General features: G+C 46.3%; 1 protein-coding gene across 3 annotated transcripts in view; it reads left to right on the top strand.

Moving 5' to 3' along the window:
- Positions 1–26,530, top strand: part of Map3k5 (mitogen-activated protein kinase kinase kinase 5) — a 207,858-nt gene extending 181,328 nt beyond the window's left edge. For 2 of the 3 annotated variants that reach the window (XM_087575895.1, XM_087575901.1), the window contains 9 exons: positions 1,627–1,804; positions 1,898–2,066; positions 10,095–10,280; positions 12,873–12,978; positions 17,023–17,266; positions 21,551–21,663; positions 22,661–22,773; positions 24,816–24,892; positions 25,787–26,530. In XM_087575895.1, coding sequence (XP_087432021.1) covers positions 1,627–1,804; positions 1,898–2,066; positions 10,095–10,280; positions 12,873–12,978; positions 17,023–17,266; positions 21,551–21,663; positions 22,661–22,773; positions 24,816–24,892; positions 25,787–25,847 — 1,247 coding nt within the window. In that variant the 3' untranslated portion in view covers positions 25,848–26,530. 3 annotated transcript variants of the gene reach the window in all.
- Positions 26,531–27,007: the final 477 nt, after the last annotated feature.

Genomic DNA, 27,007 nt, shown 5'->3' on the forward strand with positions numbered 1-27,007 from the left:
ACGTACAAAAAATTTGTTTATGGTAGAAAGTTTGGAAAATGTTTTCACCCTAAGTCATATCTTCTAGAAAGAACTACCATTAATATTATGACATAGTTTTTTAATATATTTTCTTTAGTTACATGTGCAGCATACAACATTAACACACACGCACGCACGCACACACACATCTACAACCTAGAGGAGCCAAAGGAGAAATAAAAGGCCTGTTGTTGGTTTTTTTTTTTTTTTTTTTTTTTTTTTTGGTTCTTTTTTTTCGGAGCTGGGGACCGAACCCAGGGCCTTGTGCTTCCTAGGTAAGCGCTCTACCACTGAGCTAAATCCCCAGCCCCCCTGTTGTTGGTTTTACTTGTCAACTCAACACAGTCTGGAATCTTCCGGGAAGAAGCTGTTAGTGAGGAATTGTCAGATCAGGGTGGCCATTGGGTTTGTCTGCAGGAGGCTGTCTTGATTGGTCTGAGAACCCAGTCATGTGAGCATCACCATTTCCTGGCTTGGGTCCCTTGCTTGGTCCCTGAAGTGATGGCTTTTGACCTAGAACTGTAGCCTGAGGTAAACCCTTCCTCACCTAGGCGGTCTCTGCCAGGATTTCTTCTAACAGAAGGGAAGCTAAGATGGTCGTCCTGCTTTTGGGTATTTGTAAAGCAGAGAGAGGAGTGGGTTGTCGCACTGTGGGTGTTTGTCTGGTGGTCTGTGGCCAGCACCCCTGTAATGATGGCTAACCTGCCATAGTGGGGTTATCCACTGTCTCTGAGACTCGGGCGAGATCAGCTCAACCAGGCTTAACAGAAATCAAGTGAAAAGAGGTTTCCAAGCAACCATGCGTGCTTCTTTTATGACTTTACACTCGCCTTATTTTTAGTAAGAGGTGTTTGTAATGTTGAGACATTAAAGATGTTTCTGGCAAAATTTACTGTCTTTTTAAAACAGTTTGGAATGAAATGTGGGGAGCTCCCATCAAAGCCAAGCAGATGCATGAGTTTGCAGTGGGATTCCTGCCTGGCAGCTAGGGAGGGCCTCAGGTTTCTTGGTTTCCAAAGCCTTTTTTTTTTTTTTTTTTTTTTTAAGCAAAGAATGCTTTCTCGAGTGCCTCCTTAGGCCGGGACATGTGGTGGGCAGTCAGCCTGTTTGTCTTAGGTGAAGCAGGATTAGAACCTGTGGCTTAGACCCATGACACCCCATCCCTTCCTACTTTCAAGGCAGCCACAGATACTAAGGCGTACCTTCCCACCCATGAGGATATAGCTGTAAAATTTAAAATCGTACATGCCACCCTGTTTCCGGATGTGGGAAGTGAGACCCGTAAATGTCAATTTACGTCATCAGTTAAAATGGAAGCCCAGGACCTGCTGAGCCTGCAGCCTAGTTCTTCCGTCCTGCGGGATGCTCCTTTCTTCTGAGAGACGGCTTCTCTCAGGGTGCAAGGGAGCCTTTCCTGGCTGAACCCTGGTCCGCCTACCCCTGTTATGTTGAGTGAGGCAGGGTCAGTTGATCCCATGATCAGCTTCCTACACAGCTTGATTCATTCAGTCAGGGCATGGCAAGGATACCGGTCTGTTTCACACGCGTGCCCATACGTGTCAAGTTCTTCACGCGTTTGCTACCTTCTCTCTCTCCTCCTATCAGAGTATCTTAGAAGCATCTCGCTGCCGGTCCCTGTCCTGGTAGAAGACACCAGCAGCAGCAGCGAGTATGGCTCCGTTTCTCCGGACACAGAGCTGAAGGCCGACCCCTTCTCCTTCAAAACCAGAGCTAAGTCCTGTGGAGAAAAGGACGGGAAAGGGATCCGGACGCTGTTCCTGGGGTAAAGAGCTGACTCGTGGGTCCCAAAAGGCAAATCCTGTGGACTGTCGCTCTGTGTAGGAACCCCTGATTTACGTTATTTTCCTTATCACAGCATTCCGGATGAAAACTTTGAAGATCACAGTGCGCCCCCGTCCCCTGAAGAGAAAGACTCCGGCTTTTTTATGCTGAGAAAGGATAGCGAAAGGCGGGCGACCCTTCACAGGATCCTGACAGAAGACCAGGACAAGGTTGTGAGGAACCTAATGGAGTCTCTGGCCCAGGTAAAGACTCCGGGGCACGTCCCTTCCTGAAGATACACATAGTTTGTTGTCGTTTTGTAAATTTTATTTAATCTTTTTGTTGTTAATTGTGTTTTGTGTTTTGTTTTGTTTTGTTTTCAAGACAGGGTCTCTCTGTAGCCCTGGCTGTCTCGGGACTCTCTGTATACCAGGCTGGCCTTGAACTCACAAAGATTGGCCTGCCTCTGCCTCCGTAGCACTGGGATTAAAGGAGTGTGCAGAGGCCACCGCCTCCGCCACCTCCCGGCTAGTTTAATTTCTTAATAATTGATTTCCATTGGGCTGCCTAGGCTGGGCTCAAGCTACCCTTAAACTCTACCTCCAGATAATGTGGGGTACAGGTACACCCCACCATACCCCAGCCAAACACTACAGATTTTACCTGTGTGCGTACATCGTGGAGTTGTCTAGGAGATCTGGATTTGTGACTCTGAGTGATAAGACAAACCTGTGTGCTGGGTGTCTTAGCACCTGAGAGGCTGAGGCAGGGGGATGGTGAGTTCTAGGCTACCCTGGGCTACAATAGGGAGACCTTATTTTGAAATAATAATAATAATAATAATAATAATAATAATAATAATGGCTCTCCATTAGGGTAAATAAATAAAAAACCTTAAGTGTGAAACTATGTTTGTGAATGGTTGTACATCAAAAGCAACATTTTTCCCTTTTTATCTTGCTTGTTGTTCTCCATTCCCACCCTCTCCCTCTCCCTCCCTTCTTCCGTCCATCCATCCATCCATCCGTCCGTCCTTCATCCTTTTCTCCGTGCTCCCTTCTTCCGCTCTTCTTCCTCCTTTACTCCTCCCTTCCTTCCTGTTCTTGTATTTTTAAGAGAACTGATGGAAGGAATTACGGTGTTTACGGTCCTCCTAGTAAAATCTTGGCTCTGATAGACCGATCACAGTAGCAATAATGTATGTGCTGTTTCATTAGGAAGTTAGTGAGTGTGACTTACTTAGTGTCCATACATGGACTCAGTACTTGAATGGTACATGCAGATTCTCATGTCCCTACACAGTTCTGCCGTTCATTCACACGGTCGATAAACAAGTCACACGGATTGCTGATTTTGATGTTAGCTCAAGCCTGCCTGTCAGCTGTCCCTCTGAGCACTGGAAGCATCAGCAGGAGGAACCCTAGCTTATGAGGTCACTAAATTCACACAGGAGGTGTGGGGGGGGGTCAGCTGTGAGCAACTGTGTAGTACATCAGTCCCTGTGCAAAGAACAACCAAACCAACCAACCAAACACCTTGCCAAAGAAACTGTTTTCCCTGGGCCATTGGCTTGCTAGGACAAAATGCCACAAACCGGGTGTCTCACTCAGCAGAAAATTTGTCTCCTTGAAATTGGGAAGGCTTACCATCCGAGGTGAAGGTGTCAACACATTTACTGTCCTCTGGGAACCGATGGCCGTCTTCTCCCAGTATCCCAAGATGCCCTGCTCTCTGTGTGTGAGCACCCCAGTGTCTCTTGCACGTCTAATGAAGACTCCAGTCCAGGTGGATTAGACGCCATCCTTATTTACGCCTGAGATAACAGGAATCCCTCAGTCCCAGCACATCCACCAGAGCTCAGACTTCTTGCAAATGCACACTTTCTTACCTTAGACATAGCAAATCCTCACAGTGATGGCTGTCATCCTCTATTAGCCCCATGGGCCCTGTGAGCATCGGTGCCCTGTAATCACTGTGAACTGCTCATGACCGTGGCAGTGCGGACCTCACATAGCTTTGCTCCTCTCTAGCTCCTGGGAATACGGCTGCAAAGAGAATAGATGGGTGGACCAGGGTGTTAGCGTCTCACTCCAACAGTTGGCCAGACACGGCCAAGTTCTCTTTCTTGGCTTTTACTCTTGAACTGCAGCTGGGTCTTGTCAGCTTCACTAAACTTCTGAGCTGGTCCCTGAGCCTGAACATTGTCACCATCAGAATTCCCTGATAGCCACCTTTTGGATCTCATAAGTAGAACAATGTGTTTGCCAGTAAAGGCTCGTGCTGCAGGGAGAACTTAAGAGAATGCTGTTGGTACTTTCTGAAGGAAACCAACTATGGTCCTAAGAGAAAGCTGTCTCAAACAGGGCCCACAGAGATCACGAGGCCCAGGAAAGAGGTGTTCTGGCCTGAGAAGGCAGGCAAGCAGGCCTCTAGGTAATGGGATAGGGTGGTTGTCAGGGAGGCTGGGCGTCCCATGGGGGTCATTCAGGAACTGAGAATAGGACAGATTGAGATATGAACCAAGGTTGGATGGAGGGAGCAGATGCATGACTTGTAGTTCGTTCAGTCATTCAGCAAACATGGCACAGCTGATGAATGTCAGGCGTATTAGTCAGGGTTTTACTGCAGTGAGCAGACACCGTGACCAATGCAAGTCTTACAAAGGACAGCATTTAGTTGGGCCTGGCTTACAGGTTCAGAGATTTCAGTCCAGTATCATCAAGGTGTGTCGGGGAACACGACAGTGTCCAGGCAGGCAAAGCTGAGAGTTCTGTGTCTTCCTGAAGGCTGCTATGAGGAGGCAACTTCCAGGCAGCTAGCATGAAGGTTATATAGCCCACGCCCACAGTGACACACCTACTCCAACAGGGCCACACCTTCCAATAGTGCCACTCCCTGGGCTGAGCATATACAACCATCACACCAGTTCTGTTCCACATGCAGGGGATAGAATAGTGAACAAAATAACCCTGTATCTCACCAAAGTTAACAGTCTAGCACAGGAGGAGGAGGAGGAGGAGGAGGGGGAGGAGGATGAGGAGGAGGGGGGAGGAGGAGGAGGAGGACTGGTAGCTATTAGATACATTGAACCACAGCAAATAGTCCATCGGGCCAGTATCCACGTGTGTACTCATTCAGTCCTCGGGTTGCCAGAACTAAGGTGTACTCCTATTAGCCCATCTTTTCGTGATGCAGAAAGCGGTACAGAGCGGGCTTTTGTAGCTTCTGAAGTCACACGCCCTTGAAAGATGGAGTTGGTGTTAGATGCACACAGTCTGGCTCCAGGGTGTGTAGTCTTACCCTCCACCCTGCCCTGGCTCCCTGGCGTGGCAAATGGTGGAAAGGCAGGGGTGGAAGGTCACTCCTATCCGTGCTGGAGTGAAGGCTTTGCCGATGACCGTGAGTTTATAAGTTTACTTTTAGGTCAGGAATTGTCTAGATTACCCACATTCCATAAAGGTACGGTTCCCCAGTACAGACGATGTGGTCTTGTAGTTTTGTTTCTTTGACTCCTGGTTGGCTGCAACTCTACTGCCTGGGTCCTCACTGAAGCTCTCGTTTCCAGAATAGTCCTTCCTGTGACTGCTGATTAAACCCGGGCCTGGAATACCTGAATCACGTGTTCTAACACTGGGCTATAGTTGATTACGAAATTCCTAAAATTTGAGGGGTTTTTTCCTAAACTATTTTCAGTGGAATAGCATATCTACATTTTTTAATACAAAGCCCACTAGAATGTTTCCTGTGAGAGAAAATGGAGGACCCACATCCAGGTCAGTCTTAGAGAGAAGGCCTTGGACACCAAGAAGCTCCTAGAGTAGTGCCAGGCACTGCCAGCCGGAATCATACCCAAATGGTCAGGCGACAGTGGCTGGCTGCACTGTTCAGGATGCTGTGAATTCCTAAGAGGGATGTCCATCTGTCACAGCACATGGTGGCTTGGTGGCAGAACGGGTCTTGACTCCAGTTGGTGGCTGGGGACACATAGTTAGGAGCTTGGATTAAGTTTGGACTTGCCTTAGTCAGAGCCCTGGCTCCCTCATTTAAAGGCTGTGCCATCTGGGTAAGTTACTGCCCTCCTCAGAGTCTGAGCTGCTTTCCCTCTTACGCAAAGCCTCCTGGGATTGCTAACAGGAGTCCCCGAGTCCTGGGAACTCTAGAGCATAATAAAAAACACTGTACAGATGTGAGTTTGTTACCATCAACCAACCTAGTAATAGTCACCTAGTATCATTTTCATTCTACAACCAGACAAAAATAACTGTTTTCCCTCCCACATAGTGTGTTTATTGATTTGCTAAGAGTTTCACATCATGCACCTTGATCACAATCCCTTCTATGTAGAAATTATTTTCTCAATGTTTTTAAACCTTTCTAGAGAAATATTTACATTTCAGTCTACAAACTCAAAGGGGATTATTAGTCAGGTCCTTAATATATTAACCGATGTAAAGCTTTTTTTCTTTGAAATCTTGTATGTGTGTGTATCTTGTGTATGTGTGTGTGTGTATGTGTGCAGTGTGTGTATAACTTGTGTGTGTGGGGTGTGTGTGTGGTGTGGTGTGTGTGTATCTTGTGTGTGTGTGGGTGTGTGTGTGTGTGGGCTGTGGTGTGTGTGTGGTGTGTTGTGTGTGTTGTGTGTGTGGTGTGTGTGTGCAGTGTGTGTATGTGTGTGGTGTGTGTGTGCAGTATGTGTATGTGTGTGGTGTGGTGTGTGTGTGGTGTGTGTGTGTATATGTGGTGTGTGTATGTGTGTGGTATGTGTATGGTGTGTGTGTGTGGTATGTGTGTGGTGTGTGTCTTGTGTGTCTTGTGTGTGTGTGTCGTATGTGTGTATATGTGTCGTGTATGTGTGTGTGTTGTGTGTATGTGTGTGTATGTGTAGTGTGTGTCTGTGTGTGTGTCTGTGTGTGTGTGTCTGTGTGTATGTGTGTGTGTCTGTGTGTGTGTCTGTGTGTGTGTGTCTGTGTGTGTGGTGTGTGGTGTGTGTGTGTGTGTGTGTCTTGTGTGTGTGTGTCGTATGTGTGTATATGTGTCGTGTATGTGTGTGTGTTGTGTGTATGTGTGTGTATGTGTAGTGTGTGTCTGTGTGTGTCTGTGTGTATGTGTGTGTGTCTGTGTGTGTGTCTATGTGTGTGGTGTGTGGTGTGTGTGTGTGTGTGTGTCTGTGTGTATGTGTGTGTCTGTGTATGTCTGTGTGTGTGTCTGTGTGTGTGGTGTGTGGTGTGTGTGTGTGTGTGTGTGTGTCTGTGTGTGTGTCTGTGTGTGTGTCTGTGTGTCTGTGTGTATGTGTGTGTGTCTGTGTGTGTGTGGTGTGTGGTGTGTCTGTGTCTGTGTGTGTGTCTGTGTGTGTGTGCGTGTGTGTCTGTGTGTGTGTCTGTGTGTGTGTCTGTGTGTGTGTGTCTGTGTGTGTGTGTCTGTGTGTGTCTGTGTGTGTCTGTGTGTGTGTCTGTGTGTGTGTGTCTGTGTGTGTGTGCGTCTGTGTGTGTGTGCGTGTGTGTGTGCGGTGTGTGTGTGTGTGTGGTATGTGTGTGATGTGTGTATGGTGTGGTGTGTGTGGTGTGTGTGGTGTGTGTGTGTTTTGCGTGTGTGTGGTGTGTGTGTATGTGTGTGTGGTGTGTGTGTGTGTGTGGTGTGTGTGTATGTGTGTGTGGTGTGTGTGTGTATGTGTGTGTGTGTGTGTGGTGTGTGTGTGGTGTGTATGTGGTGTGGGGGTGTGTGTGTATCTTGTATGTGTGTGGTATGTGTGTGATGTATATGTAGTGTGTGTGTATGTGTGTGTGGTGTGTGTGTATGTGTGTGTGGTGTGTATGTGTGTGTGATATGTGTGTGTTTTGCATGTGTGTGGTGTGTGTGTGGTGTGTGTGTGTGGTGTGTGTGTGTGGTATGTGTGTGGTGTGTGTATGGTGTGGTGTGTGTGTGGTGTGTGTATGTGTGTGTGTGGTGTGTGTGTGTGTTTTGCGTGTGTGTGGTGTGTGTGTATGTGTGTGTGTGGTGTGTGTGTGGTGTGTGTGTGTGTGTGTGTGTTGAAGCGTGTTATAGGATGGAGATAGTATGTGTTGTGCATGCTCACGTGGAAGTCAGAGCAGATTGATCTCTGTCTTCCTCTGTTACTCTCTGACTTATTGACCTTAGGACAGTGTCTCTCACTGAACAAGAAGCTTGCTCTTTAAGCTAGGCTGACTGGCCAGTGACTTCTCAGGATCCACCAGTCTCTGCCTCACGGCACTGGGGTTACAGGCAGGTGAAGACAAGACCCCCCTCTTTACGTGTGTGTTGGGGGTTGAGTTCAGGTCCTCATACTTTCAAGAGAGCGTTCTTAACTACTGAGCCACCATCTCCCCGGCCCCAGACACTCCTTTGAACTTGATTACCTTCCACAAATTCACCAGCAGTTTAAGGAATAAAGAATAGGGGCCTACGGAGAGGGCTCAGTGGGCAAGAGCACTTTCTATGAAAACAAGGAGCAAAGTTCAGATCCAAATCTCCAGCACTCACATAAAAACTGGGCGTGGCTGGGCATGCCGATGCCCCAGCCTAAGCAGAGATAGAAGAACTTGGAGTTTTGGGGCTTCAAGGTCATTGAGAGACCTTGATGTAATAAGGCAGAGAGGAATAGAGGAAGATACCCCAATATCTGCTTGTAACCTTCACATATGTGCATATCCGCATATAACATGCGCACACACACACACAAGACTAGAGAGGACTTCTGCAGAAAACCTATGAATACTAATTCATGGGAAAGGCTCCTTGTTGAATGCTGCCATGGTTCTGAGGCACTTTTACCCTGCAGAACGCCCTCGCTCAGAAAGGAAAGCCGTCTAATGACATAGCACAGAGGGCCTGGAGTTAGGACAGAGTAGTGATGGCCAAGGGGATGAGATAGTCTGGACAGGAAGCATTCCCCAGGGTAGAGACTGTTCTTGTAGAGGACAGCAACACACACATCCATAAACCATAGGCAACATGTCGCTGCTGCTGCGGCTGCTGTTTTGAAAACAAACCTGATGTCAAAAACAAATGTTTGCCCTCCTAGCCTGTAGAATAACTTGGGGTTTCTCTCCTGATGTTTTCCTGTTGTTACAAAGTTGCCTGTGAATCGTCCCTCTGGCTGTTATTTAGTTTGCGGTGAGAAAAAAACAAAGCGGGTAATTGTTCTCCTCGCAATTTTAAAATGTTTCTTTAATGACGGCCTTCAGGCCTTTCAGTTTAGACTTTTCTCAGGAGAACCTAAAACATGGGACCAAGCTCCCAAATCAAGAATTTATGTAGAGAAAGAAGGTAAGGGTACTTTTTGAAAATTTTCACGGAATTCGAATGATGGGAATTTTATTGGCCCGGTGGAGAAACATAATTTTAATAATACAGTAAGAAAATGCAATAGGAAATAGAAAGGAGCTTAATAAAAATTCTTGTGGTTCTTGAAGTTAAATGAGGATAAACAGCATCTTTAAATTACGTTTTCTCTCCCGGCTCACTGTGTCTTACTCACAATAAAATAATAAAATAAAATAAATCATTTTGAAAGAGGTCTATTTAAATATGTAAAAGTTTCCTTGTTTTTTTTTTTTAATAACTGATTACCCATTGTTGTTAAGGCGGGGTTCCAGCGGTGGTGTCCAAGCTGGCCCCTTCTGTGACAAGGAATTGACTTAAAGGCAGTGGATGGACCAGGCACACCTTTTGATAGCTACACACAGCCAGGAGAGAGGTAGCCCATTGGTACCCGGCTGAGCCTGGCAGAGAGGAACCTTGGTGTGTGAATCCAGGAGACATAAAGCTCCAGTTGTTCCTTCCCTCCTTGCTTTTGTTTGGCTGTTGCTGGTTCTGTGTTGTTCTATCTCCTCTTCTCCCTACCCATTGTCATTCTCTACTCCCCTGCATCTACACACGCCCTCGCCCCTCCCCCGTGTCCTTGGGTGCTTCCCTGACCTGGGTCGTGACCTTTTGGCCGTCTGACTCTGACATTAACATTCCGTGGCTCGGTGCCTCTGTCTCACGTTAGTGTCCAATTAAAATTTCTGAGAGCAGAATTCTCATCACCTCAGCCTAACCCCGTTTGGGCTTTGCCTGGCTACTAGCCCGCCAGCGTGGGCATAGCTATTTCTCCGAAGGCTGGTTACTTCTGGCAGCAGTGATGGCTACTGTCGGGAGCCTTAGAGCTCCAAACAGGCTCCTTGTCCTGAGCAGGGGGTCTTGTGGAACTCAGGTCTTCTGAGGAAAGACTGTGAGCACGGCAGCTCGAGCGGCGTGTAGAGTGACTGAGGCCTTGTGGGTTCTGTTTTCAGGGTCCTGAAGAGCCTAAACTCAAGTGGGAACACATCACAACTCTCATCTCAAGCCTCAGAGAGTTTGTGAGGTCCACTGACCGGAAAATCATAGCCACTACACTGTCCAGGCTCAAGCTGGAGCTGGACTTCGACAGCCATGGCATCAGCCAGGTGCAGGTGGTTCTCTTTGGCTTCCAGGATGCGGTAAGTGCATGTGCCGTGGTTTCCCCCACAAACTCCGCTGCAGAAACGGGTCACAATTTAAATTCTGTTCCCTTTCATTTACTCGATAAACTGCCTTCTCTTCAGATGATAGATGTGAGGCATTGAATGAGTTCCCTCAAAGGCAAGAGAGACACACAGCTGCCACCAAGGGAAACAGCAAGACTTACAGACATTCCCGAGGCTGGGTTTCTCTTCAGGGTTATGTGGTGGGTTACTCTCTGGCCTCTGAACTTAAGTCGTGTTTTACAATGCTGTACAGGAAGCGCCATCTCCTGGCCGCTGAGAGAAATGCATGGTTACACCTGGGAATGCTCACTGTTGATGACTGGTGATCTCTCCTCTCCGCCCCCATGGCTTTCCTCTGCTTTCCATAGAGAACTTTCTTAACAGATTCATTTCATAAGTATCCACTGTTTTCCCACCAGAATTATAGTTCAGAGAACAGACAGTCGGTGAGTGGAAATTAATCATCTTCCGATGAGAGATAGCTGACAGTCTTATGCAGCACAAGCTAGAGGGTGTTCTGCCAGTCTGGTTTAAAACCTTTCCTCTTATTCCTGAGTGAGGCTTCTCTGTAGACCCTCGTGAGCCACTCTCAGACACCCTTACGAGGTACGGGAGGCAGGGGGAAAGTATCTTGAGGGCACCTGTTATGTGAATAATGAAACCACACTGTGTGATTTTATTTAAAATTTAGAAGTTAATCCGTAGTAATGTATTACTCCTGTGTTAGATGGTTTCTTGACATTTGTATTTGAAATAAGAAGCATCCTCCATTCCAAACCAAATCTCCATCCTTCATCAGGCACTGGTGTTCTGAGTGGAAACTGCTTGGTCTTTCTGCTGTACCATGGGCAGGGACAGGACTAGATTCCTGACTGGACTGCGATCACAGAGGATCCAAGCAGCTGGTAGCGCACCTGTCACTAACATCAAATGCTAAGGCCTCCTGCTTACACTGCAAGTGTGGAAACCCAGCCATCTGCCACAGAGTGAACGATGTAGCTGATCTGTGCTTGCCCACACATTGGCTTCTGGGCAAGAGGTTTGGATCGAATTGGCCGGAGAGTTCAGAATGAGAGCTATTTAGCTGTAATCCTGGGCCTGGAGCCCAGGTCAGACTCGGACATGAAACTCACTCACCCCTGCTCTCCTCCTTGCCTGTCCAGTGCTCTCATTGAGTAATGTGCTGTGCAATGAGGCATTGAGCAAGGCTCTGTATAATGAGAGGCTGTGTAGGCACGTCGTGGGTAAAAAGGACTCACACTTGAAATACTCCAGTTTCCTAAGAGGTAGACCGGTTAGACGCATAAGCAGGCCGATCGATTTAAGAAATGGAGGTACTGCAAACTCCGTCTGAAAGAATTTCCCGGAGCAAGTGAAGCCCAAGAAGTAGTTCGTTTCCTTGGGAGCAGCTACTATGAGAACGTCCTCAGACTGGCCCTCCCCTAAGCTGGGTGGTGTGGATGAGTCTGGACCAAGGGAAAGACTGAGGGGCGGCTGTTCTGACTCTTGGCATGAGTTTGCAGCTCACCCACCACTTCCCATCTTCCACCTGGTTCTCTACCCACAGCCCAGCCATTGTGAACCGGGAGGTAGATGACTCAGTCCAGGTGTTAAGGGAGTGCTGTTCAATCTTTAAAAAAGAAATTCTGACACGGGTCGTAACTGTGGACGAAGCCTAAGAATGTCAGTGCTAAGTCAAACAGGATGGTCTTTCAAAACAGCCGAACAGTTCCTCCTCTGACGTTGGGGAGGTTGCTGAGGCGCAGTCCACAGGGAAGGAAGCAGGTCAGGCGTGCAGGACTGTTGGGTAAGAACTTAGATCTGAGTGAGTCCCAAGTCCCAGTCCTAAGGATGGATGATAAGGGCCTCCACACAACAATATGAGGGCATGTAGTGCCTCTGGTGGTTGAAAATCGCTAATTTTATACTATTAAAACTCATCTGAGCAAACAAAGAATGATTGACATCGGAAGTCTTCTATTCTGTGTACTTCACAATGGTTTTTTTTTTTAAGGACAGAATGGTCGGGCGTGTGTCTGTTTAAATGGGTGGAACATCCACGGCCATTGTAAAAGGTTATCTTTACAACGATGATTTGTGTAACTGGGCGTTCTAGAATTTTCTAGCAGATTATTCCCCTGTATAGACAGGCACCTGCAACAGCTGCGGGAAAAGAAGAAAACGATCAGGATGGTGGCGAGGTGTAGGTTGCACACCAATGCTAGTTTGTACTCTGTTCCCATGACTTTTTCCAGATCGTGAGTGTGCTCTAGCATGTGTCTGTGTTAGATGGCATCCAGGACACTGCAGGGGAGGGATTATCTTTATTGACAACCCCTTTAACTCTCCCCGATTTTACGACGTCCTCTGGCTGTGCTGAGTTCCAAAACTGTAGCCTTCCTCTTCCTCTTCCTCATGCATATATGCCCGTGCATCATAAATACACACACACACACACACACACACACACACACACACATACACACACACACCTTGGGGGAGGAGAATAATAGTAAAAAATAATGTAAAAAATTAACATAGGCTAAAGGTCACTGTTTCTTCCAGGTCAATAAAGTTCTCCGGAATCATAACATCAAGCCACACTGGATGTTTGCCTTGGACAGTATCATTCGGAAGGCTGTGCAGACAGCTATCACCATCCTGGTTCCAGGTCAGAGCTCCTTACTTAGTGTGTACACAGATAAGCAGTGCTCATGTGTTCTGGGTCGGTCGGTCCGCCTCTGCCATTTCGAGTCTGGTTGACTTCGGCGTTTTTTTAAGAGCACTTGCTGACTTTCCAAAAAGTCATTTCTGAGTTGCTGTCTTACTTTTCTTTTGCTGTGATAACACCATGACCAAGGCACCTTGTAGAAGGAAGGGTTTATCTGGCCTTTCAGCTCCAGAGCAACCCACCACCACCACTACCGTGGTGGGGAGGCAAGCCGGAGGGCAGGCGTGATGGCTGAAGCAGAAAGCTGGGAGCTCTCCTCTTAAATCACAAGCATAGAGCAGAACGGGGATCTTGAAGTGGCTCAGGTCTTTAAACTCTCAAAGTCTGCTCCCAGTGGCCACTCCTCCACACCTCCTAAGCCTTCCCAACTAGTGTCACCAAACTACATGAGCTTATGGGGTGTGAGTATTCTCATTTTAACCACCATAGTCACCAAGTAGCACTCATTTAGTACATCCAATATACACAGGGGTACTCTGAGCAAACGTTCATCACTAGTCTGCATAACTAGTCTTGCTTTAGTCTGCACACCAGGACAGAAGAACTAGAAGCTGTAAGATGCCCCGAATAGTAATGAATTTCAGTGTATAGGTATCTGTGCCCATAGACGCGTTTCCTTGGCGCTGTTTTTAACCGGTGAATGCCAATTCTTCCAACAAATTCAGCAAAAAGTCACAGCTCACCACCCCATCTCAGACCAATTGGCAATAGTCTTCCAGAGTTAAGGCTCAGGAACTGGTTCTTTAAAAATTTCAAAAAGTTTTAGATTAATCACAATATTGAGAGAAAAGTCACGACTTCCTATATGTTTTCTTTTTTTTTTTAAACTTATTTATTTTATTTATATAAGTACGCTATAGCTGTCCTCAGACACACCAGAAGAGGGCATCAGATCTCATTACAGATGGTTGGGAGCCACCATGCTGTTGCTGGGAATTGAACTCAGAACCTCTAGAAGAGCAGTCAGTGCTCTTAACCGCTGAGCCAGCCCTCCATCCCTCCTATATGTTTTCTGCTCCAACATGCACGTAACCTGTCCCAGTGTGAGCGTTCCCCACCTGGAAGCCACATTTGTTACAGGTGATGAACTTGGGCTAGTCACCGAGAGTCCAGTCACATAGGCCCACTCTTAGAACTATACGATCTTTGGGTCTGGGTGAACGTAATGATGTCTCCCCACCATTAGACATCACAGAGAATATATTCATGGCCCTGAAAAGAATCCTCTATACTCTAGCTGTAGAAATTGATTTTTGAGTTCAGCTCTTTGGCCGCTTCGATGCACGGCTGGGTTTGGAAATCATTGACCTAAACCTACTCTCGCTCTACGGGCAGTGAGACACAAAAGTCATAGTGTCGGTGAGCCAAGGTTTGAGACACGAGTGAGGAGTGTCTTCCTGCTCCAAGACAAACCTCTGAAGTAGCTGGACAGTTTATTCAGTAGTCAAAGCTTTTAAGCAGAGCTCTTGTGCCTGGCTTGTATGTGGAGATGTCACTAGTCAGGTCTGTCTGTAGAGACACGTGTGCATGGGTTAGGCACGTGTGCTGTTAAGTTTTGTGCCTGTATCTTAAAGGTAGGACACAGAAACCTAAAAGGATCAATATGAGATATTTTACCACCTCACCAATGTTTGAGTAATGGGAATCCTTCAAAACTGTGGAATTTCCTCTCTGGTCAAAGAATGCCTTGTCTGGTTCGCAGGTGTGGGCATAGCATCTTTATTACCTGTAAGTTCCTAAGTGTGTCTGGACCTAGATTGTAGCTTCTGGACACCATTCTCTGACAGGGGGAATTTGGGCTCCTGCTGAAGCGGTTGGTTTCAGGCCTGAGGTAGGAGAGATATAAGGAGGACTGGAGACATCTTGTGGTGATAAAAAGCAGGAAGGGCTCTGAGAAGCGTGGGGGTGGGGGTGGGGGGTGTTACTACAAGGACACCGGATCCGACTTGAAGAAATTCCCATGAGTCCATGCTACCGAAATTTAAACAGCAAAATGAAACGAAGTGGAAATAATATTGGGTTATAGGTCTCTGCTGGTCACTCTTCTATCACCATAGAAAATTCCTCAGATAATCAGTCTATAAGAGAGACGGTTTATTTTGGCCGCGATTGGGCTTTAGGCTTGTGGGGACATGTCCTAGTGAGAGTGTTTGGCAGGGCTAAGCCTCTTAGCTTGTGGCTGGGAAGCAAGAGACCAAGGTTCCACAACCCACAGTGACATATGCCCCATAATGACCCCAGCACCTTCCAGTGGTGCTGTACTAAGAACTGAGCCTTTTCTCCTTCTGGGGGGAAACTCAAGACCCAAACTATAGCAAGCCTGACAGGATGGATTACCCGAATAATCGAATAAATAAATACAGGGCATAGTCAGCCCGTAGCTACAATAGAGTTCTATTTACCAAATGTGGAGGGAGTGCGGGAAATAGAACCACTACCACACAACCACGGGCGACCTGATCATGGCAAGCAAGGACTGCTAAAATTAGTAGACAAGGCAGTGACGAGACAGGATAGGGAATGGTTTCCAAGTCTCTCCTTACAAGGTGTTTACTAACTGCAAAGGGAAAATAGTAACTCTGATGGGACAGGGGGGTGGGGGGGGCTGGATATTTCCTCAGCCAAGGACGTATCAGCGATAATAAGACCCACACATCGTGCACCTCTTGCTATGATGGGCGCACAAAGGGCACAGCATCATGTCTATGATAAATTAAAAAAAATGCAGTCTATTTGATCATCATTTAATCATTTTATCAAGTATAAAGGGCATGGTATACAATATCTGAGCAGCTCTCCTTAAAGTTCTTTGCAGGCTAAGGCAGGAAGATTATGGGTTCAAGGCCAACCTGGGCTACAGAGACCCTACCTGAAAAAGACTAAGCCTATTTGGGGGGTTAGGGAGCAAAGGTCATGAGAGCACGGGAATAGTAGTCACAGACTGGGAGAGACCAGAAGAGCCATTCCCTCACTGTAGTGAGAGAACATCAATCAGAAAAGAGATAGATTTAACAGTCACTGTGTCAGGGTATGCTGTCAAGTGGGTCTGTCATCCCAACCTGTGGGAGGATGAGGCAGGATGGTGGGGGCCACAGAGATCCTGTTCTTAGAAATGAAAGGGGGGGGGGAGAAAGAGAGAGGGAGAGGGAGTTAGTTGTCAATGTTGATTTCCTGGTTTGGACAGCAGTTCTGAAGTCACACAAGATGTTAAGCGTAGGGCGAGCTTCTGGTAGGTACAAGGGAACACCCTCTGTGTTATATAATTTCTCTGCTACTGTAAATAGCATTTGTTTCGAAATAAAAGTTCAAGAAGTGTTTGGTCTCCCTGTTCCAATCTGATGGCACAGAACAGAGTGCAGTGGGAGTGCGTCCCTGAGGAGTTCTGTTCTCTGGCTGTCCTGAAGATCACTGGGAACATTGAGTATTCCTTGTTGCCTCTCCAGTGTGGTGGTGACCAGGCACAGAAATGCCGAGCATAGAAGCCATGGTGGCCTTAGGACGATAAAAATAAAAATAAATAAAAAATAAAATAAATAAAAAAATAAAATAAATAAATAAATAGATAGATAGATAGATAATACAGATCCACTTCTTTTTTTTTTAAGACTTTATTTATTTATTATATATGAGGACAATGCAGCTGTCTTCACACACACCAGAAGAGAGCATCAGATCCCATTACAGATGGTTGTGAGCCACCATGTGGTTGCTGGGATTTGAACTCAGGACCTCTGGAAGAGCAGTCAGTGCTCTTAATCACTGAGCCACCTCTCCAGCCCCAGGCCCACTTCTTGCTCTGAGAACAATCTTTAGAGCCCTGTAGGTGCTCTTCCCGCCCGGAGGACCAATCTGAACAAACGCACAGAAACTCGCCTTTCCTTGGAAGAGCAGCTTGGGCGGATCCCATGGGGGCTGATACCACCTAACGCATGGAGGCCAACAGTCAGCTGGTTGCGTTTATTAATACCGTGTTTTGCCGCGTAGAGTTGAGGCCACATTTCAGCCTCGCGTCGGAGAGCGACACGGCGGATCCGGAAGACTTGGATGTCGACGATGAACACGAGGAATCGCCTTCGAATCAAACCGCGCGGAGGCCCCAGCCCGTCGCGGAGGATGCCGTGGCTACCTCAGGGGTGAGCACGCTCAGCTCCACCGTATCCCATGATTCCCAGAATGCACACCGCTCGCTGAATGTGCAGCTTGGGAGGATGAAGATGGAAACTAACAGGTAACGGGAGGGTGCGGGCTCGTTTCTTTTCTTCTCCTTCCTCTAACAGTGAATAATCCGGGTCTACTTTAAAGAGTCTGACCCACGGGGCTGGGTGTGGTGACGTGTGCCTTTAACCCTAGCACTGGAGAGGCAGAGGCAGGTAGATCTCGTTGAGTTCAAGGCCACCCTGGCCCACAGAGTGAATTCCAGGACAACCGGGCCACAGAGGAACCTTGTATATAAAAACAAACAAAATTCTGACCCACAGACCACACAGGATGGTCCTCTCACCCCTGCTCAGAAAGCTAACTGCTTTTCTGTGTCAAATACCAGAGGTTGACTTGAGCCTCTTGTAAAATGGTGCTTTCGAGCACTTACCTGCTGCTTTACCCCGGGTACCCTGGGATTTACAGAATAACTGAGTTGTGACCTCATGGGGGCCCTCTTGGAAACAGACTCAGGCAGTCCAGTCCTTCCGGGAGACAGAGATCGACCATGACTTGGGATATCTAGTTCCTTTAAGAAAAAGCCCCTCCCCAGCTCCGAAAAAAAGAACCAAAAAAAAAAAAAAAAAAGAAAAGAAAGAAAGAAAGAAAAAGCCCCTGGGGGGCTGGAGAGATGGCTCAGAGGTTAAGAGCTCTGACTGCTCTTCCAGAGGTCCTGAGTTCAATTCCCAGCAACCACATGGTGTCTCACAGCCATCTGTAATGAGATCTGATGCCCTCTTCTGGTGTGTCTGAAGACAGCTACAGTGTACTTACATACATAAAATAAATAAATCTTAAAAAAAAAAAAAAAAAAAAGCTATCACAGATGCCAAAACAGCAGCAGTTAGTTAGTTATGTATTTAAAAAAGAAAAAAAGAAAAATAAAAAGCCCCTGTATTCAAAGGGACAGGACTAAACTTCGCACTCAGGAACTTGAAGGTTCCTGGCCACATTTGTGATTGCGTCGTGACGTATCGGGTTTGTCGCTGAGAATTTGGTGCCCTGGAACCTATCTGATCCAGTTACCCAATGAGCAGCGAGTGTCTCCTGTTCTTCACAGTTGGTGGCACAGTTCAAAGTCTGAGTACTTGTGATTTACAGCTTCCTGCACCGGTCCCTGTTGACATGTGGGAAACTGGCTTTATGGCTCTGAGTCTGCAATGAAAACTTTTTAGAGAATCAATAAAAGACGTTCAAATATTTAGAAACCTTAGTTGAAGATATAGCTGTCCGCCATGGTGACAAAGGTGACATATTTCTTACTGTAAGTTTAAGGCTTTAAAAGTTAAACTTCACCTGCTTATCGCTGGTGATTTTCGTGGGGGAGATGTTTTCGAATATGGTGGCGGTGACTCTGATAATCCACACGCCGGCCTTGTCCTCTGACACACAGCTCTGCCTTGTGCCTCTTCTGACCCTTCATTGTAGCTGCCACAGACTGGATCGCTTTGCTTCACCCGGCCACTCAGTCCTGACTACACCTGATTTTGGAACCCCTGCTCTGGTTTCTGGAGGGGGAAGCCTCCTGAATTACTGGGTTGCTCCAATCCTACCTACCATGGTTTCTGGTCAGAATAGTTTTGCAGGAACGCTACCAAAGAGCTGTTCTGTCTGCTTGTCTGTCCCTCAAACCTCTGCCTGTCCTCCTGGGCTTGTGGGTAGGACCTACATTTCTAAACATCTCAGAAGTGCATGTAGTTCTCCCTCCTCTCCTCTGCCTGTTTGCTTTGCCTCGAGCTCACCTCACTGTCCAGCACGGTCTTCTGTCTGCCATGTTTATGACATCTGCAGTTTCCCGGAACCCCAGTTCCCAGCTGTTTTCTTCATCTGGTCACAGGTCCTTTCTCAGGTCCTCTTGGCTCAACCTGAAGTCTTGCTTTCCGAAATCTATCCATTTCTATAGAGGGGATCCGCCATGTTTTTTGTATTGCCCTCTGGCACAGCTACCTTTTTGTCATAATCTACACATTTGTGTTTTCTCTGCACTCTCTCAGTTGAATCTGTGAACTCTAAGAACTACTGGCCTCCTCTTTCCTTTTTAGGTTTTTCTAAATTCCCCAAACCATCAGAAATGTAAGGTGAGATTCAACATTTTCTTTACAAATGATCGGAAGAAGGGCAGACAGTTTACTAACAGCACTGAGCGCATACGCAGGGATTGATAATGTCTATCTTAGACCTTTTGAACATTCAGTTGGATATTATTATTTCTTAAGATTTAAATTTTTTTTCAGTCCTTTTATACAAGGTCTCATGTAGTCTGTGCTGGCCTTGAACTAGGTATGTGGGTAAGGATACCCTTGAACTCCTGATCTTCCTGCCCCTACTTCCCAAGTACAGAGACGATAGGCTACTTACTACCTAGACTTATCTCCAGTTGAATGTTGTTATGGGAGGGTAGCTCAATGACAGGGTGCTTGCTCAATGACGCGCGTGTACATGCCTGCCTCTGTGTGTGTGTGTGTGTGTGTGTGTGTGTGTGTGTGTGTGTGTGTGTGTGTGTAGGAGATGTGGGTGTATTTTAGGAAAGGGGGCAACTTTGGTGTTAAAAATCTTAAGCTTAGGGGCTGAAGAGATGGCTTGCTATGCAAGCAGGAGTTCAGTCCCCAGCAGCCACATAAAAGCTGGACACAGTGTCACCTGTCTGTAATCCCAGCACTGGGGAAGACCCTTGGGGTTTGGTGCCCAGCCAATCAATTTGCATCTGTGAGCTCCAAGTTCAGTGAGAGATCCTGACACAAAAGATAAAACATAGCAAGTAAGAAAGCCATATGCCATCCTTTCCTAGCTCTCTGTAAATCAGCAGGGTAGACAAAGATACATTCCAGACCAAAATCGCCCAGTGAAAATCCATTTAGAGTTTGCTCCCCATACTGGGGCACCACACCTGCTGGGGTTGATACAAAGTCTCTCTTTGGCCCTTTGCTTTCAGCCCCCGTTGTTTAACCCATCTAACCGTGCACAGGATTTTCTCTGCAGGGCTCTTTGCTTACCTATCTTCTTTAGCCCTCCTCTCTCTCTTATTGTGCCTCACTTTTGTCCCACCTCTACACTCACTTCTGCTGTGACCCATCTCCTTCACGAGGGCCTCATCTTTAGGTCCTGCATGGAGGAGATCTTGGGGCGCAAGCTAGGGGCCTCTACTTATATATGTTGTCTCATGGAATTCGTACAGTAATCCTTCCTAGGAGTTTCCTAACGAACAAGAAAACTGAAGCCGGGAGGCACTGGGCAGTGTCTAAGATGAACACAGGAAGTGTGTGGCAGTCTACAGGTGCAGGCTTATCTCGAAGTTACAGCATGCTGTCTGCTCGGCATGTCAACGGAAGGAAACCAGCATTTGGCTGTGCACGGTCCCGAAGTAAATCTATCAGTGGTCATAAAATGAAACAGAGCTGGCTTGCCAAGAGCTGCGGGCTATTTAATAATTGGTCTTAAAGGCCTTAATAATTATGTATTTTATTTTTTGAGATTTGCTTAATGTGTATGAGTGTTTTGGTCACATGTATACCCATGCACCTCGTGTGTGCCTGGTGCCCTCAAAGTCAGAAGAGGGTATTAGATTTCCTGGAACTGGAGTTAGAGGTGGTTGTGGACTGCCGTGTAGGTGTTGGGAATCAAACCTGGGTCCTCTGCAAGAATAACATTGTGCTCCTCAACACTCGGCCATCTTTCCAACCCCAATGATTATATACGTTATAATTATATGCAGAACTGTGAATAAGGATTACCCAGGTAGTGCCAGGACACCAGCTCCTGTAAGCTGTGTAGTGATTCCTCACAGAAACAGGCTGGACAGTGCGAGCTGGCCACTGGTTGGTTCTTGGTTGCTAGTGGGCTTTCCACAGGCAGAAGTCATGTTAGAACCTCAGAATTTATCTTTGCGTCTTGGGACCACACCAGACCCACCTTAAGAACTGAATGTACCAGAAACGGGGCTGTGCTTTTAAATGCTTGTTAGCCTAACCCAGCCTAAGAAGGGAGAAAGAAGATAGCAGTAATGGCTACAATTGTAACAATAACCATTAACTTTTATTGAGCCCGATATAAGAGGTAGCCTCGCCTAAGTTATTCCTCAAATTTTCATAGCTTAAGGATGATTGCAAGTCTCCACAGATCGGAGACTTGTCTACAGAGAGCTCATGACACATGCACTCCCTGACTTCAGACCAGAGCCACTGGTACCCACGACTGACTCTTTTATTTCTATAAAATCCCTATGCTTGCTGTAGCTTGGGAAAGAAGGCCGAGCTTAGAAAGGCACTGTTACCTCCTGCTTTCTTATTCCGTCAACCAACCAGAGTCTCTCTCGCAGATTACTTGAAGAGTTGGTTCGGAAAGAGAAAGAGTTGCAGGCACTCCTTCATCAAGCCATTGAAGAAAAGGACCAAGAAATTAAGCACCTGAGACTTAAGTCCCAACCCATAGGTAAGCAGCAGAGGATTTCAGAGTTGTCCCGTTTAGGCACGCCTGCTCAACCAGGCTGCCACAGAAGGCTGGGAAGGCTAGCAGGCAGCTGCCCCTCCCCTCACCAGCTGGAAGTCCTTTTTAAAGATCTCCTTCTTAACTTTAGTAACTGCTCATCTTCTATGAGCACAACAGAAATGCATGCTCATGGCTACTCTTTCAGAGATAATGCATTATTGAGGTAAACAAGATTCTCCCCTCTTTTAGTCCTTGTCAAGATTTCACAACGCTGGCAGCGTCTGTGGATCAAGCCTTTAATCCCAGCACTTGGGAGGCAGAGGCAGGTAGATCTCTGAGTTGGAGGTCAGCCATAGCTGCCCAGAGAAACCCTGTCTGTGGGAAAAAAAAAAGAAAAAACAAAAACAGACAGAAGATTTCACAGTGAGAGCGCGAGAATCAAACAATGCTACTCTGTGTCAGCATATTCTGGCTCTCCTCCTTTCAAATCTGGAGTGGCGTCCATAAGATAAGCTTACAGTAAGAAAAGGCCATCGTTTGAAACAGGGAAGGAATAAGCATTAGGAGAACTCACAGCTGAATCTCATTGGCTAATTATTGGGACGTTGTAGCTGCCCTTCCTTGTTTACTATTTGGCCCTTCTGTATTATTACAAATAGTCAAGAAAGAGACTGTAATTGTATAGTACTCTGCTAACTATTTCTCTTGGCTGCAGGAAAACCACAAGGCATGATCGGTGCACGCAGAGTTAGTTTTAAGAAATTATATGAAAGTACAAAGTACATTTTATTACAGTGTGACTTCTGACTTCCCATTTACTGGTAGAATTAGCTTGTCTGAGTTTTATTTATATTGTCATGTAGCCAGCTAACTTGTTCTTTTTTATTAGTCAGTCTCTGACAGCCTTTAATAGTTTAAAATGAGCACAAAATTCCCACGGATCCTGAGGGTTCTACATTGCTTCTGTGAAACTAAAGATTCTCCCCACGTTTGGTTCTAGATACCCCTGGGTTTCCCGTGTGCCACCTGAACGCTCCTGGTACAGCCATTGAAGACTCTGAACTTACTGGCTGGCTGAGGGAAAATGGAGCTGACGAAGACACTATAAGTCGGGTAAAGAGGCGCTATCTGTGGGACCTGTGGTATTTCAGTTCTCTATGTACTGGCACCTTAGGCACGGGAGACATACTTCTCAGCGAGTCAGAGCCAGTCCCACCCTACAGAGGTTCATACATTACAAGAGACAGATGAATTCCCCTGATTTAAAAAAAACAAAATAACAGTCTTACATTAGCAAATTCTGACATGGAGTTTGCAGGGCTCTGTGTGTGTGTGCACATGGGTCTGTGTGGTGTACATATGTGTGTGGTGTATATGTGTGCACATGTGTCTGTGTGTATGGTGTTCTTGTCTATGTGTGGTGTGTATGTGCATGTGTGTGGTGTGTGAGCACATGTGTCTGGTGTGTGTCGTATATCTGCATACGTGTGTGTGGTACGTATATGCGCGTATGTGGTTGTGTGTGTCTCTGTGTGTGTGTGTCTGTCAGTGTGTGTGCTGTGCTTTTCTGTGGTGTGTACATGCATGTGCGTGGAGTATGGTATATGTGGTGTATGTGGAGATGTGTGTGGATGCATGCATGTGTGCATGTGTAAGGTTCTCCCAGAGTGCAATGAGTGACTCTAAGGTAGAACGTACTATAAAGTTGGCCAACTGTATACACTGGGACAGGACAGACCAGGAAAGGAAGTTGTTCTCCATGGGGTGGGGGATGCACAAAGGCAAGGAAGTGGATACCGCATAGTTTTTCATGGCCTCTAAGGATTCTGTTGTTTACAGAAGGGAAGTTAAGAAGAGCAGGGAATGAACAGGAGTACAAGGGAAATGGCCCCCTCTGCTGCTACTCCTTAACCTTTTAATTCTTTTGCAGTGTTACTAGCTCTGCTAGGCAGTGGCTACTCATTGCTACTTGACAAAAGTAGATGTGGCTGGGGAATTTATGTCAGAAATACTCGCTATGCAAACCACATTGTGTCTATTACAGCAAATTCCTCTCTCACCACCATACTCTTACAGTTAGCATGTAAAGCACGTGACGTAACATCACATGTATAACGTGTGTGTGTGTGTGTGTGTGTGTGTGTGTGTGTGTGTGTGTGTACTATTTGAGAGTCGGAGAGAGATCTCTGCAGTCAAGAGTGTGTACAGTTCTTATAGAATACTGGCGTTTGGTTCCCAATACCCACATCTGGTGGCTCAAAACCACCTATCACTCTAGCCCCAGAGGATCCAGTGCCCTCTCCTGGAGCCCATACATGCCTGCATTCTGAGCACATACCCATGTGCAAACACACATCCTTACACAGTTAGAAATAAAAACTCCCTTTTTTAAGTTGTTGTATTTTCCATTTGCAAGAAAAGACAACCTCTTAATAATACCATACTGTCTTCAGATGTATGCATATACATTTAAATAACCAAAATAAACTTTTATTTTTGCAATATATGAACGACATAAAATCTAGGGTCTCCTTAGAGACATACATTTAACAATTTACTGCTACCTAAGTCAAAGTAACTCTGTCACTAGGGGAAAACCATACACCTGACCAAGTTCTCCAAAATATTTATCCTCTCGGGCTCAAATCACAACCAAGGGAGACTAAACAGTGACCCGCTAAGTCATCTTCCCTTTCAGCTGCTATAATTAAAAGCTCCATTTCCACCCAGAACTGGCTTTGCAGGGAATTACAGGGAGGTCTGTGTTGCCGGCTAAGGAAAGTAAGTTTAGAGACTATGTACAGGCAATAATGTCCCAAGAATACTGTCTGACTGCTTGGGAACAAAGAGCTATGGAGAACGAGACTTGTTCGATGCGAGCCGTGAGTGGCCTGCGTGCATAACGACAATCAGGATTAAGCCTGCGTGCGTCACCTCTAATCTGTGAGCAACGGGAATCACATCGACGTGTTTCTTTCTGAGGCTGAAGTCAGAAGGCTTTTCCTCTGCTAATTCCAGAGGGTTGTTGTTTTTAATAATGGCTTTCCTTTTGGGTTCATTCTTGATTATTAGCAACGCTTGCCTTGTGGGCACATTTTATTTCTTCCTTCACGGTACATGCAGCTCACCGTGTGCATGCTTCCCTCTCTCGGCAGTTTCTGGCTGAGGATTACACGCTGGTGGATGTCCTTTACTACGTCACGCGTGACGACTTGAAGTGCCTCCGACTAAGGTATTGCTTTTCTTCCTCTTACATTTGGTTACCACGAGGGAAAGACCCTCAGTTTACAACAGGAAGTCTGGGTCCTTGCCCTGGGGGGGTCTCTAACCAGCGCTGCGGCTCAGCAAGGGCTGGGTCTGGTTCTCAACCCTCACGCTAAGCTAAATTAGCTGGGCGAGGCTATGTGGGGAAACTCTTAATAACTAGTATCTCTGTTGAGTATGGGACAGTCAACGGGAAGGGATTTCTTAAATAAGACTGCAGACCGAAGTCACGCAGATCCCATTCAGGCTTCCGTGAAGAACTTTAAGGTAGCCTGTGGTCCTCTGGTAAAATAGTGGGTGTGGTTACTTACTTACCAGCTGGAACGATTTGTATCATCTGGTACAATTGCTTGTCAGTTTTCTCTTCTGGTCCAGGTAGATCCGTAACTTAGCAACCATCTCTAAATAGACACATTTGCTGGGTGGTGGTGGCACATGCTGTTAACCCCAGCACTCGGGAGGCAGAGGCAGGCAAATCTCCATGAGTTGTAGGCTAGCCTGGTCTCCAGAGCGAGTTCTAGGACAGCCAGAGCGTCATAGGAAAACCCTGTCTTGAAAAAAACTATACACACACACACACACACATATATGTATATATGTATATGTATGTATGTATATATGATCACATTGGAAAAATGCTCAAAATGTAAAATGATGTTTTGTCCTCGACACTTTCCGTGGTGGAAAGGAAAGGACTGAAGAAGGGTGGTGGGAAATACTATGCACACGGAACACGTGAAGCCTGTTAAACCTGGGGTCTTCCCGCTCACCAAAGGAGCTGAACGAGAAGAAGTCCTTTTTCCCTCTCAAGGGCATTTCCAAGTGAGAGCTTTCTTCAGCTTGTTCTTCTGTCTTTAAACAGGGGAGGGATGCTGTGCACGCTGTGGAAGGCCATCATTGACTTTCGGAACAAAGGGGCCTGACTGCCACCAGGGTGACCTTGACTGGAGATTCTGAACACTGATAAAGAACTGCTCTCCTTGTGGGAGGAGGAGTCGAGGGGAGGCGAGGAAGAAGCTGCACTTTAAATCCAGTATTTGTTTACTCAAAAACGAAAGAAAGAGATAAGACACACTGAAATCTCCTAACTTCCATTTCTACAAAATTCCTACGGACTTTTCGGAACAATCCTTATTAGAGCTGTAATGTCGGGGCTTTTTAGCCTACACATTTTGACGGAGAGGTTTTTCAGTCAGCAGCTATCCATTTCAACCCGGTGTTTACCACGGAAAAGACAGAACGTTTCGTGTGACTGCGTACCACTGGAACAAAACCAAAATGTGACCACGGCTTTTTAGGGTTCTCTGTGTGTGTAGTGCCCGAGTGTCTGAGCAGAAAGGCATCATTTCAGTCGTTGTATAAAGTTGTTTTTTTTTTTTTTTTTAAAGTGGGCAGAATCTAAGAGTAATGGTTTCTACTCTGTACTAATTGTCATATTGACTGTATTTTGTAACTTGTTTCTGGCCTAGGGTGTGTTTGTTGGAGGGGTTTATGTACTACTGAACGGTACCACTAGCACATGCCTGGATCGTAGTGATGTTAGCTTGTTCTAAAGCTATCCGTTGTGTCATATTTACAGAAAAGTAAAAAGATTGCCGGAATGCTACTTTGACAGAGTCCAGAGAATTCTTACTTTGTGCTGATGCACTAAATGACTGGGTTAAATTTTTTTTTTGTTGTTGTTGTTTTGTTTTGTTTTTCTTTTGCTTTCATCTATGACATCGAATAGAATGTGATTCTGTTCAGGCAATGAAAGGACAGTTGGGATCCAGATTGTCCCTTGGGGACAGCAGGGTGTGGGGCGGGGGGGGGGGGGGGCGCAAGAGAGCGGTGAATATTTTAAACTCGATGTCTTTTCCCCATGACCCCAAGTTACCTTGAAAAAGTAAGACACTGTACCATATCTCAAAGTGGTTTGCAAGAGGATCCTAATGGACACCACTGTCTTTTCTGTCTCCTTAATGTGGTTCTCACATCTGGGGAAATTTTTTGAGCCAAATATTATATTTTTATGAGCCTTCCTTTGTAGCCAGGACGAGGTGTGAAGCTCCTAGGTAGATAAATAAAATTAATTTCCTATATA

Source organism: Rattus norvegicus, chromosome 1 (genome assembly GCF_021556685.1).
Source record: "Rattus norvegicus strain SHRSP/BbbUtx chromosome 1, alternate assembly SHRSP_T2T, whole genome shotgun sequence".
NCBI lineage: Eukaryota > Metazoa > Chordata > Mammalia > Rodentia > Muridae > Rattus > Rattus norvegicus.